This window comes from Aristolochia californica, unplaced genomic scaffold, assembly GCF_029961685.1.
Source record: "Aristolochia californica isolate CCGP_79_NKW_82.1479 unplaced genomic scaffold, dmAriCali1.0.hap1 SCAF_15, whole genome shotgun sequence".
Lineage (NCBI taxonomy): Eukaryota > Viridiplantae > Streptophyta > Magnoliopsida > Piperales > Aristolochiaceae > Aristolochia > Aristolochia californica.
This window is the reverse complement of record NW_027181826.1, coordinates 22,698,972-22,712,931: the sequence shown is the minus strand read 5'-3', so window position 1 is coordinate 22,712,931 and position 13,960 is coordinate 22,698,972. Positions and strand designations below refer to the sequence as shown.

At 36.6% G+C, this 13,960-nt stretch overlaps 3 protein-coding genes across 5 annotated transcripts; 2 read left to right on the top strand and 1 right to left on the bottom strand.

Annotated features, from left to right (window-relative positions):
- The first annotated feature begins 1,749 nt into the window (after positions 1–1,749).
- LOC137951253 (remorin 1.4-like) lies at positions 1,750–4,965 on the top strand. Its single transcript, XM_068797839.1, has 6 exons — positions 1,750–1,800; positions 2,154–2,248; positions 2,927–3,205; positions 3,345–3,618; positions 4,603–4,684; positions 4,760–4,965. The coding sequence occupies exons 1-6, from the start codon at positions 1,778–1,780 to the stop codon at positions 4,949–4,951; spliced, it is 945 nt and encodes a 314-aa protein (XP_068653940.1). The 5' UTR covers positions 1,750–1,777; the 3' UTR covers positions 4,952–4,965.
- Positions 4,966–5,086: 121 nt separating this feature from the next.
- Positions 5,087–12,666, bottom strand: LOC137952302 (EID1-like F-box protein 2). 3 transcript variants are annotated; one of them, XM_068799430.1, is made up of 4 exons: positions 12,443–12,666; positions 12,279–12,360; positions 9,570–10,420; positions 5,087–5,499 (listed from the first exon to the last, which is right to left on the bottom strand). In XM_068799430.1, the coding sequence occupies exon 3, from the start codon at positions 10,340–10,342 to the stop codon at positions 9,599–9,601; it is 744 nt and encodes a 247-aa protein (XP_068655531.1). In that variant the 5' UTR covers positions 10,343–10,420; positions 12,279–12,360; positions 12,443–12,666; the 3' UTR covers positions 5,087–5,499; positions 9,570–9,598. The 3 variants fall into 3 exon arrangements, with proteins under 3 accessions (XP_068655531.1, XP_068655532.1, XP_068655533.1); XM_068799431.1 differs by having other exon boundaries at positions 12,279–12,347; XM_068799432.1 differs by having other exon boundaries at positions 12,279–12,347; positions 12,510–12,666.
- LOC137951252 (pentatricopeptide repeat-containing protein At2g34400-like) lies at positions 6,817–8,412 on the top strand. The gene is made up of 2 exons (XM_068797837.1): positions 6,817–6,979; positions 7,700–8,412. The coding sequence occupies exons 1-2, from the start codon at positions 6,817–6,819 to the stop codon at positions 8,410–8,412; spliced, it is 876 nt and encodes a 291-aa protein (XP_068653938.1).
- Positions 12,667–13,960: the final 1,294 nt, after the last annotated feature.

Sequence of the window (13,960 nt, the reverse complement as noted above, 5' to 3'; positions counted from 1 at the left end):
TCGGGGGGGGGGGGGGGGAAAGAAGCGACGCCGTCGCTCGTGGTAATTCGATGAATTGGAAAAAAGGGCGAAAACAGAATTCCGTCGTTTTTGCCTGAGGAGATGAAACGGTGTTATCTCACTTCAAGTCAATTCATTCTGGACTAACACCATAAATAGGATGAACTAGGTAATGCGGGGGGAATTCATTCCACTTCATTGTGGACTAACCCCCCCATTATCTTCCTATTGAATCCCCATTACACTTTTGTTATTGAGTAGTCTTTCTCCTACCGTCTTTTATTTGATTCTCACTTACCCCTTTGGCCAACATTTTTTTGGAACGTCGCTTTGGTTGGTCCTCCTTATATATATACAGTTAGTTTTTTTAAGGTTTTTTATTGCTGTCTTATAAATAACAAACATCACCCACGTTAGTAATTATTATCACTATATTTGTTTAAAATCATTTGAAGTTGGTTTCGACTTATGTTTTATCACTAATCTCTATCATTTGAGAATTTATGCCCAATTTTGTACTTATCCTTAGGACATCGTGATAGAAGAGATTATTACTACATCTAATGTTATTTGTTTTAAACTGGGATCACTACCATTACCACCCAACTTAAGAGAAAGTGTTAAAAATAAAATATAATTAGAGTATCATTGATATAATTAGTTTACGTTTTTTTGTCCTTTCTTTACTCTTACTTAGGTGAAAGGCACAATTGTAATATTATATTTTTAATATTTTAAAATATATCTAATGAGGGAAGGTTTGGACTAAGTCCAAAACTCCGTTTTACCTCCTCTTTTCTCCCCAAATGAAATCCTGAAAATCAACAAAAAAATAAGAAGTAAATGATCAAGAACTACTAGATTGCCTCTTAGTTTATTTTTCCTCATATTTTTGTTAATTTATAATATATTTTAAAGTTAAAAGAAATAAAAAATAAAATAAAAAATTCCTGAACTTTTCATTCTGCACAAACACATTCTAAACCAATTAGAAACGTACCAAGCCCCAACTGAATCTTAAACATGAGATGTCAAAACAATTGATAAAAGCGTGTCATTTGAGTTTCGCCAATACTCAATAATAGCCTAGTTCGATTATGTTCGAGTCACACATCTCCAACAACATTTGTAGAAGTAAATTCAAATAGATTCAGGGGATACACAAGGCATCTCCACAGGATAAGAAAGAGTGGATCGGTGCATAAACAAAGGTATACCTTTATTTCAAGCAAAAAAACCATCATTTGGATGCTTTGGAAGGGCATGTCCGGTTCCATTCAAAATGATCCCATCTTGTCATGCAAGAACCCTCAAAAAGTCCAAAAGGGTACTTGACATCAAAGAATACTGACTGATATTAAAAGAAAACAGCGAAGGTGTAGCCAGCGGAGAAGGAAGAAATAAGGAATCAAACAATGGAATAGAACACAATTCGCTACCCAAATTCCCAAACAGTAGAACATTTCCAACATCAAAAAGATTTCTTTATGTGAAGATAATCCATCGTGGGAAAAAGTATGGAAGCCTGAGCATCAAGAGAAAAGCAGATAGTTCTTTTCTTCATCCCCTAAATTACCTTGGTTTTGCTTGTAAGGCACATAGCACCTTGCTTGCTCCCCTCCCGTCTACACAGCTAATCCCTACGATTAAATTTCACAGACCTTTTCAGCTCTTTTCTTCTTCAGGCTTCTGCTTCAAATAAGACCCTCATTCATCTCTTCATCCCAATAATCTCTTGGCCAACATCATATAAACTTTACTGCTCGTGTTCTGAAGAATGGAGTTGATGAAACAGATGAGGTACTTCCGTTCCTAATCAAGATTATGGCAGTTTATTTTTTCATAGCTTGACATGGGGAGGTCATCAAAATAATTGGAAGAAAACTATTGAGTGTTTTTCTCATCCACATTCTAATTGTTGCTTTAGCAGTTCCTTATTAGGTCCAAATCTAGCACTTTTGTTCCAGTAGAAAACAACAAGAAAATTTCAATTGACAGGGAGAAAAACATAAAATTGTCCAATATATGTATCATACTACATCTTACAGAGATTTCACAAATCAAATACTCAAACAGATAATTTGAAAAGCTAAATCTGTAAAAGGAATTTTCACATATTTTCTACAGATTGAGATTACTGACCAGTTTGCTAGGGTGAGATTTTCTGGTTTAGGACAGGATAGCCAAGATCTCAGCAGCACTAGAGAAAGAAGAATACCACCACAGAAAACACAGTCGTTCAAAACAGGTACTTATATTTATGTGAGATTTATTTCTGTCTTTTCCTGAATCACTCCCATTGTTGGTTTGTTTGTTACTTAGTTTTTTTTTTTTTTTTTTTGCTCTTTCTCACCTAGGATAGTATTGCAGCAAGATAAATACTGCCAATCTTACTCTGCATTTGTTTCCAACTCATAAGTACCAACACAATAGCCATGTCACAACTAAACATCAATTTTCCTTGAGAAGCTTACCTTTTTGTTCCTCAAAATAATCATACATTTACATATAGTTTCCTCACTTATTTTATTATTTATTAATCATTTTTAATCTAAGTTACAACTCACATACATGAACAAAACACAAACAAGAGCAACTTTTCCTTGACTTGGTCCTTGAGTCATTCTTGGTTGGAAATACAGAAACTATTTAAACAGAACAAACAATTAAAGAGTCATTTTCTTTCCTGTTTTTTTGGACGAGACTTGTTGTTCCGACATTTGAGAGTCAAAGACAGCTTCTACCCCATATTTCTAGAATAGCATCCATACAATTTTCCTCTTGGTGGAACCTCATAAGCTCTGGAACAGTATAAGCGAGGCCATAGACCTCTAATTCCTTTCCAGGGGTGGGGTTAGGGGAAGACACACCTATAGTCCTAATTAGAAGAGAACAAAAATAATAACCAAGAATAGGGGTTCTGCAGAAAAGAAGACACAGAACTGGTTTTGGAGGCAAATGAGCCGTGATGCTGACACTAGCGATGATATTGAGTTCAAGACAGCAGTGGCAGCAGCAGCATTTGCCATAGCCTCTCTTGAAGAAGCAGATCAGTTGAACAAACAGAAAAGGCGGGTATCATCTACAGGGGCAGTAGAGACCTCTCTGGACAAGACTAAGACAAAAAAAGAAGAGCAGAGCACTGCTAAAACATCAAGGCGGTTGACAATTAAGGAAGTGAAAGAAGACAGCAAATCGTCAACAGGTAATTTGATTCCCAGCCATTCCGTCATGTCAGTTTTTTTAATAGTATTTCCAGTCTTTTCTTAAACACAAGTAGTCTTAAAAATATTTAATAACATGGCATTATTTTTACTAATGAGCTGCTGTATGTCATAAATTAGGTGGAGCATCAATGAAGAAACCAGAAGCTACAGATAAGAAAATGGCAGAAAAAATTCCCACAACACAAAAGGTTCCCAACTACCCTGAGGAGAAGGAGAAAGGAACGAGTAGCATGAAGCACATTTCTGCAAAAGATACAAGACCATTTCCAGACACAAAACCTACAACTCCAATAAGTAGCAACCAGCAGAAAGAAAGTTCGAAGGAAAAAGGCAAAATGGTTACACAAGCAGATACTTGGGAGAGAATCAAGTTGACCAAAATTCAGAAAAGGTAATTTTTTATTTTGATGACTGAGGAAAACAATTCATTAGAGGAAAATAACACATAAAATAGCTGAATTTAACTCTACCTGATCAAGACGTGGTCCCACTAAATTAATACCTAATATCTTTGTCCTGCTTTTCTCACGTGGAAATTTTCACTATAACACACACACACACAAAAAAAAAAGCATCTCTACAGCATGGTTCCTCTTTATCTGCTAAGAGCAATGGTCTCTTATTGCTCACAGAGCAGATTTAGTGAACCACAAAAACATGATAATTGGTATCCTTGCAAGTAAAAGACAGGCAAAGAGTATAGTGCTTAGATGATATATTTTTGTTTTGTATTTTAAGATGGTCAAATTTCTATGAAAAGACTGAGAACAACATTAAAAAGAGGAGAAGGAGACCTCAAGTGCCAAGGGAAATAGAATCCCCAAAAATAATACAGGATCTGAAAACAACATGTTTAGCTAATCTATCAGCAAGGTTATTAGCTGAATGCAAAATAAGAGTTCCAAGAAATATCTGTTCATGATGCTAAACGAACATTTTCATCATAAATATGTAAAGATGCCATGCAGGTATAGATGACCCCCAAAGCCACGAGAATGTAGTTAGAAGATATTATAAGCAAAAAATACATATACCTGTATATTAAGGTATCATCCTATGTTTTCTGTGTGAATGTGTGTATGAAAGTGAAGCATGTGCAAGAGGGAGAGAGAGAGAGAGAGAGAGAGGCACACTTGAATTGGTTCATGGTTTAACACTTATAGGAGCATCAAGAGTTTGACTGGCTATTTTAATGCTTTTGTATGGTCATTTCAATACTTTTTAACACAATAAATTCTTGGGACATGTTAAAACTACACTCGCACAGAAACTCATACAACTTTCTGCCTTTGAAACCAAATCAACAAATACTGTACTTTTGGTATCATCTGCAAATGATTAATGTTCTACTTTACTAATTATCCATCAACGTCAGCTATGAAAAGGTGAAATCTTCAATTCTGTCATGGGAAGGAGAGAGGAAAGCAAAAGCAAGACGCCAATTGGACAAGAGAGAGGTTTACCCTCAACCTTCAATTTGCTTTTTGATAACAGACTTCTGGAACATTACTCATTGATTTGTGTAACTGCAGAGAGAATTAGAAACAAAGAGAGCAAATGCTTCGCATGAGTACCACATGGAAATAGCAAGAATTGAAAAAATTGCTGCGGAAGCAAGAGCAGTTGCAGAAGAGAAGAAAAGAAAAGATGAGAAGAAAACTAAGGAAAAGGCTATGAGGTTTAGATCAACAGGGAAACCTCCTGTCACATGTTTCTTCTTTTAGCAAGCTGCCACAGACTTAGGGATTGATGCTGTAATATACTTTCTTGCTAACAATGAAGAGAGGCAGTGCTTACTTGCCTCAAACACTATGCATTCATGCACAGAAATTTGTAAATGATTTGGTTCTGGATTGATACTTGCAATCAAAGTACAAAGTCTAAGCCACCCAGTTTATCAGATTAAATAAAGTGAGCATTTCAAAGAAAATCCAATAGGGACTCACCATTACATAAATAAAAGCCAATGGATCATCAAAATAAAAAGACATGTATCAATACAGATGTTAGAAGGTACTTGACCACATATGCAACTTTGCAAGATATACACATGCATATGCGGTATAAGTACTCGATAGTAGGACACTTGTAGCCTGAAGCAAGATTGTGGAACAGCTTACTGCACTATTTTATGAGCTAACAGGAGATCAACATCCATTAATGTGAAAACTGGATACTATCCTCTATTAGAGCAAGATAGACCACTGTGCAGTTCGGCCATGCTTCAGTCTAAGGATGACTGAAAAGCTTCATAATTGAAAGACCAAGTGACCTGTTCAAGCAATGGACAAAAAGGTCAGGGAAGCATATCTAATGTCACTGGTTTGTTGTTACCAGTGAAAACCGAATGGTAAAAACAGAATTACGAAATCCATAAATGTCAAAATTAAATGAGAATCATGGTAACCCAGAGAACATAGTAATTACCATGGCACAAGAAGAGTAAGCATAACATGATTCTTGCTCCCAAAGTTTTTGCCATATATACTTACAGTCAAGTGACATCAAGCTGCTACAAGCAGTAATAATTATTCTAACTTATTTCCAAAAAATCAGGTTAATGAAATCCCGATTTGGCCTCTATATGTGCTGCATGATGCTTGGCAAATGAAGATGAAAATATCACATTGCAGCAGTACTAAGGGGGGGTTAGTCCACAATGAAGTGGAATGAATTCCCCCCGCATTACCTAGGTCATCATAAATAAGGTGTTAGTGAAAAATGAATTGAATTGAAGCCAGATAACACCGTTTCATCTCCTCAGGCAAAAACGACGGAAACTTGATTCTGCCCGTTTTTTCAAATCATCGACTTACCACGAGCGACGGTGTCGCTTCCCCCCCCCCCCCGAAACTAAAAATCCTTTCTCATTTCCTCTTTCTCCTCTCCTCTGCTCGGCCTTCGTCTCCCGACGAATTTTTTCGCCCGACCTTCTTCTCTCGTTTTCGCTCTCTGCTCCCTCTGCTCCTCTCGCTCGGCTCTCGTCTTCGTTCTCTGCTCCCTCTACTCTCTCGCCTTTATCTCTCGTTTTTGCCCCATCTCCCTCTCTCGTCTCTTTCTATCTCGGCCTTTCTCTTCCTTCTCCCTCTCTCTTTTGCCTCTAGGCCTCCATCTCTTCTCACTCTCGGTTTCCCTCTTCCTTCTCGTTCTCGCTCTTCTCTTTCCTCCTCCCCTGATTTCCTTTGATTTAACCTATGCCGGTTTCGATATCCTTCGATTTCTTTCAATCTTCTTCGATTTTCGACAGTTAGGCGTCGATTTCTTCCATTGGGCTTACATTTCCCCATTCGGTGGTGATTTCCCCCAAATATCAGAAGGTAATCCGAAACCCTAATTTTTTTTTCAACTAATTTAGTGTTGTGTTTGAGTTAATTTGAATTTTCGTGCGTAATTTATCTTGATTGTGGCCAAATTTTGGGATGTAGGGTTAGGGTTTATGGGATTTAGGGTTCAAATTCGTGTTGATAGGGTTTAATTTCGGGATTAGAGTTGGGGTTTGGGACTTTTAGGGTTTTAAGGTCTAGGGTTTAGTTTTGAAGAGTAGCTTTTGTTTAGGGTTTAGTTTTGGAGTGATGCCTGATGAGTTTAGATGTTGTACGGATCTTTGATACGACTTGGATATGATGCTGATTCCTTTTCAGCAAATGCACTTGTTGATATTTATGCTAAATTAGGAGAGATTGAAGCTGCTATGATGGTTTTTGAGAAAATTTTGTTATGTATTGCTGCAAACAATTATAGTTCGACTCATGGTCAGTTTTTTTATTTTATTTTTTAAATTCTTATAAAAAAATGTCACTTCTTTCTCCTTTTATGGTTGAATATATTTCAAAAGTAAGTTCTATAGAAATGGGAGCTCGAAATGAGGAATGACTTCTCTGTGTTGTATTTGTGTGGTTGAATTTAGGTAAAAGTAAACGCTAGGCGGTCTCCAACATATCGTTGAGGGAGAAACTTCCCCATCGGATAAAGGCTGACTTCTTTGCATTTTGTTTTCTTGGAGCTGTTTCTATGAAATTCTCACGATTTTAAAATAAACTTGAGGTAAAGTAGAGTGACATTCAGTGTTTCACTGAAAGGAGGTTTGGAAGACCACAGAGCGGAGATTATTATGTGAGAATAGATCCAGAAGTTTTATCAGTGCTGACTTACATGAGTCAGTATGGTTCCTTTAGAAGATATAGCATAAAAATCAGTATCTTGTTTTTGAATTTATTGTAGAATCATAAACCGAACTAAGCAGTAAATCTTTTATAAATTGGCTTGAAGACAGTTGCTGTACCTGATAGCTAAAGTGTATCAGCGCGACCTTGTAAAAGGTCTTCTCTTCTGTGAATAGCCAGTTCAGTGAACTAGTTTAAGGCTTTTCTTTGCATAGCCAATTGAGCGAACTAGTAAATGCTGTATGGAAAGGTTGCATATGTCTAATGGATCTTTGATACGACTTAGATATGATGCTGATTCCTTTTCAGCCAATGCACTTGTTGATATTTATGCTAAATTAGGAGATATTGAAGCTGCTATGATGGTTTTTGAGAAAATTTTGCTACCTGATATTGTTTCATGGAACACTCTTATTGCAGGTTGTGCTCTTCATGGTTTCCATGATCTAACATTGGAATTGTTGCAAGAGATGAAAGTGTTAGGCATAACTTCAAACATGTTCACTCTATCTAGTATTCTTAAAGCTTGTGCAGGCATGGGAATGATCGATTTGGGCAGGCAAATTAATTCACATTTGATCAAAGTGGGTTTTGATACTGATGTATTTGTCTATGTGGGACTTGTTGATATGTACTCAAAATGTGGTCTTATGGAGGATGCAAGAAGGGTTTTCAATTTGATGCCTATGCAGGATTTAATTTCTTGGAATTCTATAATCACAACCTACGTACAAAATTTGAATGATGAAGAAGCCATATCACTTTTCTGTGAGATGCAAAAAGAAGGGTTTAACTGTAACCAGACAACATTGTCCACTATTCTGAAATCAATGGCTAGCTTGCAGTTAATTGATGCGAGCAAAGAGATCCACTCATATGCTATCAAATTGGGGTTGGAGTCTGATGTTTATGTCACAAATAGTCTTATCGATGCATATGGCAAATGTCATTATACTGAGGATGCAAAGAAAGTTTTTGTCATTTTATATCTTTTTGTCACGTGTTTTATTTTTATTTATTAAGTATTTTTATACTATATATTATGTTATTACAAAATAATTTATTTATTAATTATATTCATTTATGTTATTTTTAACTGTTTTATGTAATTTAAATAATTTATTCTAGTCACACGTAATTAGTATATTAAGTTATAATAAATTGTAATCATTAATTGGTTTAATTATCCAATTGTTATAATTAATTAAACCATTAGGTTTATTTATTATATTCCCTTATATTATTTTTTAATTTTTATTAATTTTATATAATTTATTCTAGTCACACGTAATTAGTATATTAATTTATAATGAATTTTAATCATTAATTGGTTAATTATCCAATTGCTATAATTAATTAAACCATTATGTTTATTTATTATATTCCCTTATATTATTTTTTAATTTTTATTAATTTTATATAATTTATTCTAGTCACACGTAATTAGTATATTAATTTATAATGAATTGTAATCATTAATTGGTTAATTATGTACTAATTCTCTTCTTTATTTAGAAAAGGACACTGGAATCTGTTTTCCAGCCACTTCAACTGGCCTGGACTAACACCCAAACATGAGTTGAAGTGGAAGCAATTCATCTCACTTCAATTCAATTTTCCACTTCATTGTGGACTAACCCCCCCTAAGCAGTCTAACTCTGCAACTTGTAAAGGAAAAAAAAAACTTTAAAATTCACACTGGGAAGTCCATGCTTAGTCATATGAGAAATTACAGAATCCTTCAAGCAGAAACTGCACTCAAGTGGCCCATTTAAAGATTACCTCTATAAGAAATATGGACGGAATAGGTTCAACATGAAAATGCATGATGCAGTTAGACAATTGAAATGAAGAGGACAGTTGAGATGACACCAGCTGAGTGGAAAATGGCCTTTGAGAGGAACAGGACAACTCATACGTGTATGTTCATATACTGAGATTGAAAACAAGATAAGATAAAACACAGAGCCATTGACATTCTCTTATTAATGCTAAACAGGATAATGAATTGAAAATCACAAGGCCATTGACATTCTCTTACTAATGCTAAAAAGGATAATGAATTGAAAATCACAAGCTGCTTGATTTGAGCCATTTTCTCTCTAGTTCATTGCATAAAATATATGCCAGTGATTGCAAGGCCTAGCAGACCAAAATAAGAAAGTATTGATGTGAGCACCTGAACCCTTTCCCAGCATCATCACTTCATCACTCCAGCTCTGATGCCTCTTCTGAATCTGACAAAGGTAGAAGAGTGCAGATTCCAAGCAAATGACCATTCAGACAAACGTAATACTCGATACAATCTTCATATGCATCCAACCTGCTGCAAGTGCTCTTCGGTATCATCTTAGCCTGAAGCATGTTCCATAGTTTTGCCTTGCAATAAGGGCAAACCTCTGTTGGGTGCAGATCTGTCTTTCGATCAATCAACATTTTCCGGACCGTAGAAACCAAAAAAGACTTAAAGATTCCCCGAAAGAACCCAATGTCACCCTCCTCTCCCTGGTCAAGATGTTCACATGGGTCTGAAACATACAACACATCTGACCGACACTGAGGCAGGAGAAAACTCTTCCCAGAAGTCCTTGAGAATCGTGTTCTGTAAACAAAATGACCTGGGATATGAACGCTGTTAAATAAGCCTCCTTTGTTGCAGCCTGAACAGTGAATCAGCAGCTTCCCAAGTGCTTTCCAGTTGCCATCCACATTGTAGCTCCCACTAGATTGTAGGTCAAGCATAATTTTTGGTGCACGTGTTCGGCAGAATTCTTTCCATAAGATGCGTTTGGCAATGTCATCAAACCACTTGCAAACACATGAGAGGATAGCAATCAACCTAGGGTTCCAGTTCATGTGTTGTATTACAAGGAAAATTGCATCCTCACTTAGATGGCCTTTTGTACATATACAAGAGGCTGAATGTAAACAGCGGAACTGTTTCACCAGCATTTTATCAGAGTTTTTTTTATAGAACCAAGGAAGTTGTAAACCAGCTAATGTCCTGTGATGTCAGCAGTATTCATCGTCCTGATGGAAGAGCATTAAGTAGGTAAGTCAAGTGTACAACTGATCAAATGCATAACTAGAAAGTGCAGGCTTTTTTCTTAGAAAGTAAGGAAATTTTCACATGAAAACAAATCAATGAAGTTCTCATGTCCAATTCAAATGGACAAATGAGTTTCTGGAAACCTCCTTAATAGAACCACATAAATGCAATGCTTCAATGAAACCTGTACTCAAGGATAAAGTTAAAAGTAAAACTATAAACAATTTTTTGAGTAGTTAAAGTGAAACTATCCGTTGATAATCTTCAGATTGAAATGTTTAAGACTGAGTTGAGACTCAAGATTGTTAGTTGGCCTCATCCAGTCAAAACTGCCAAGGATGAAGTATGAATTCTTAAAAAGTGTCTTACAAAAGGATGAAGATTTAGAGCACCAATATGGACCAAAGTTGGGCAGAGTACCCAGGAAAAAAATTAGTAAATTTTTTTATAATACAAATAATTAGATAATTAAAAGCCATTATGCAACATTCCAACAAAAAATGAGTTCCATGTAGGTAAGTACTCAATACCATAATAAAGCCTAAAAATTGGAGCCAAATTATGCAAGTGATTGTCTTCATCATGAATAATATAAGCTCACGAATAATTGGTGCTGTAATTCAGCCTCTCCCCCTTGGCGGCATTGGCCAATTACTTCATCTACTGCAGATATTGAATCTTCCATTTTTGTACTTGGAATCACATTCCTAGGTCAGCCAATTCTGTTGCTGATAGGCTAGCTAAATTTGGAACCTCCCATGAATCTCTCATTGTTTGAGATGGTTCCCCCTCCTTGTAATCTTGCTTTTTTTAGTCTTTTAATATAACTCAACACTATTTCAAAAATAAAATAAAATAATATAAGCTCATATTGAGTGTCTTGCACAGAACCAAAGTTTTCAAGCCGGTCCACAGGGCTTAAAGAAGTAAGGCAAATCCAGGCACTGATCCAAGTATGACTAACTTCAGACAGGAACAACCAGTGTAGCTTTCTCGTTAACTGGCAACATGGAAGGCAATGTCCTCGTATTGTAATCCACACAATAAAATAACAAATCCAGTGGAACACAAATTCCCTGATATACAAAATATTGCCATTAATTCTAAATTTTCAAAAAAGCTTTAACTTTCTAGAAAAAAACTCTAATTTTAATTCTGACCATCTGTTTCCATCTCCTCCTATATCAACTCCAGTGAACAGTAGAGGTTTTTAACTTTTCTCATGATTGCTTTTGTCAACTGCTTTTCATCTATCTCCGATCACTAATTGCCAACACATAAGTTTCACTTGCCGTCATAGTCAAATATTTTTAGTGATCACCTAATGTACTCTTCTTTCAAAATCCTTCATTGTGAAGTAACAAAAACCACAGTGCCGTTCATACTTGAACAAGTCACAAGGAAATTTTATATTAATTATGCAAATCAACAGCGTATTCACACATTTACAGTTCCAAACCTCCATCATGCGCACTCGAGACACGTCCGTAGGTAACAATACCATCTCCAACAAACAAAAACAGATCATGGACGAGTTGTAGTACCCACCAATTCCTCAATCGTCAACATCAAAATGGATCCTATCGATCACATTTTGAGGACATACTTGTACTGGAAGGGTTTACTTCAATCTGACAGAAGCAAGGAAAAGACAATCAATTTTCAAGAGTTTCAGCTTAAACTTTTTTTTTTCCCTCAGCAGAAACCAGATTATCTAGATCCGTTAAATCGACGACACTTATACACGCTGTTTGTCCAACGAAAATCAATAGCCGCATCAAAACTAAAATGTCAAGAAGAGTCGCCTTTTCGAACTGAAAAAAGAAAAGGGAACTTTACCTCAGTAAGAAAATTCAGCTAATCCCTTCCTATTCCTCTAGATTTCTCACTAACACTTTCAGTCTGCAACTGCAAAAGACTCCTGCAAACGTGAGAAATAAAAACGAAGAAAAAAGATACGCAGAGAAAAGGAGAGGTGAAGAATATTGGAGTAAGAAACCAACAAAATTTCCAACCAACGCCAGCTTAGACTGCAAGCCTACCACCACTGGTGAACGGTGATGGGCCTACCAGATGAGATCGAGTCCTTCACGGCGAGGAAGAGGAAAGAGAAATGACTATATATTGATCACATAGAAGAGTGTATTAAGAAATAAATGTATGTACAGTGGGGAGGAGACGATTTTAGGGCTTTTGTCAGGTTCACCGAAGACAAAAATGGATGGAAAGCAACGACAGCAAGAGAAAAGTCGTACAGTGATGACGAGCATGGTAAGCGCGGAAGGCGAATTTGATAGGCCGAGGGGCGGGTTTTGACCGGCCAAACCCGCACCGCTACTCGGACCTCACCCGCCCTAGTGCCCTTGGACCGGTTTCTAAATAATAAGCCAAAGTAGGGGTAAAATAGTAATAAAATCATGTAATGATGGTTAGAGAAACCTCATCTGAATATCTCCATGAAAAGTTAGTTAGGTCTAGTTAGGGGATTGAGCCATTTATGAAATCATCTTGATTTATATCATTTTTATAAAGGCCAGAGCAATCTCTATTAGAAGAGGAGGGATAACACATGTTTGGTCCCATGGGGTATAAACATAGTAGGGGGAGGGGGTAAATAAGTCTGTATACTCTCTAATGTTTAATTTTAGATTATTTTTCTTGGTTTTGTGTGACTTTGCATTTGATGTGAATTTTTATTTGCAAACTTGTTTGAAAGTTAAGTTAATACAAATAAATTCAATCACTACGATAAACATAGATTTATAGTTGTTCATGACCCAAACATTGGTTGATTTAGCCACAATAGGCTTAACTAGGGGTGGCATCGAACCGAGCCGGTTTGCGAGCGGCTCGAGCTCGGCTCGGCTCGATTCTATTTATCTGGATCTCAGTTCGAAATAAGGTTCGTTTGAGTTAACGAGCAGAGCTCGACCGAACTATGCTTTGGTTCGAAAGCTCGCGAGCTAGCTCGTTAACAGGCTCGAGAGTTGGGACTGGAGCAGGAGCGAGAGGGAAAAAATTCTTCCTCCACTCATCACCGTCGAGCCCCTTCCGTCTGCTACTATGGCCGCCTTGACTGATGTTTGGTTCAATTTCTTCCTCCCCTAGTTTGCCTTCGCCTCTGTTTCCGTCTCCGTAGCCTCCATCGCAGTTGTCATCTCCGACGACAAGTCCTCACCGGCGCCGCTAGACCCCTTCCCTCAGTGTCGTCTCGACGAAAAACCAGAGACATATTGAATTTTTTCAAGAAATATTGATTTTTTTAGTAGAAATACGTTTCTAGGGACTATTAGTGTCTCGTGTTTTTTGGAAATATTTTAAGAATTGAAATTTTTTATTAAAAACATATAATTTTTTAAGTAAGATTTTCAACCGGGGGCACTAAGGAGGCCATAATAAATTTATGGGCAACTTCAAAAATTACAAATAAGCTAGACAATATTTGGGATAAAAAAGATTAATATTGGTGTGTTCTAATTCATTATCGAGATTCAATCCCGAACCTCCCATATCATTCTTTT

Excerpts from the sequence above, each read along its gene's own strand:
- LOC137952302 (XM_068799430.1), bottom strand. The coding sequence starts at position 10,342 with ATGCTGGTGAAACAGTTCCGCTGTTTACATTCAGCCTCTTGTATATGT.
- LOC137951253 (XM_068797839.1), top strand. The coding sequence starts at position 1,778 with ATGGAGTTGATGAAACAGATGAG. Across the intron at positions 2,249-2,926 it reads AACACAGTCGTTCAAAACAG|AAAAGAAGACACAGAACTGG; the intron begins GTACTTATATTT and ends GGGGTTCTGCAG. Across the intron at positions 3,619-4,602 it reads TTGACCAAAATTCAGAAAAG|CTATGAAAAGGTGAAATCTT; the intron begins GTAATTTTTTAT and ends CATCAACGTCAG.
- LOC137951252 (XM_068797837.1), top strand. The coding sequence starts at position 6,817 with ATGTTGTACGGATCTTTGATACGACTTGGATATGATGCTGATTCCTTT. Across the intron at positions 6,980-7,699 it reads CAATTATAGTTCGACTCATG|CCAATGCACTTGTTGATATT; the intron begins GTCAGTTTTTTT and ends ATTCCTTTTCAG.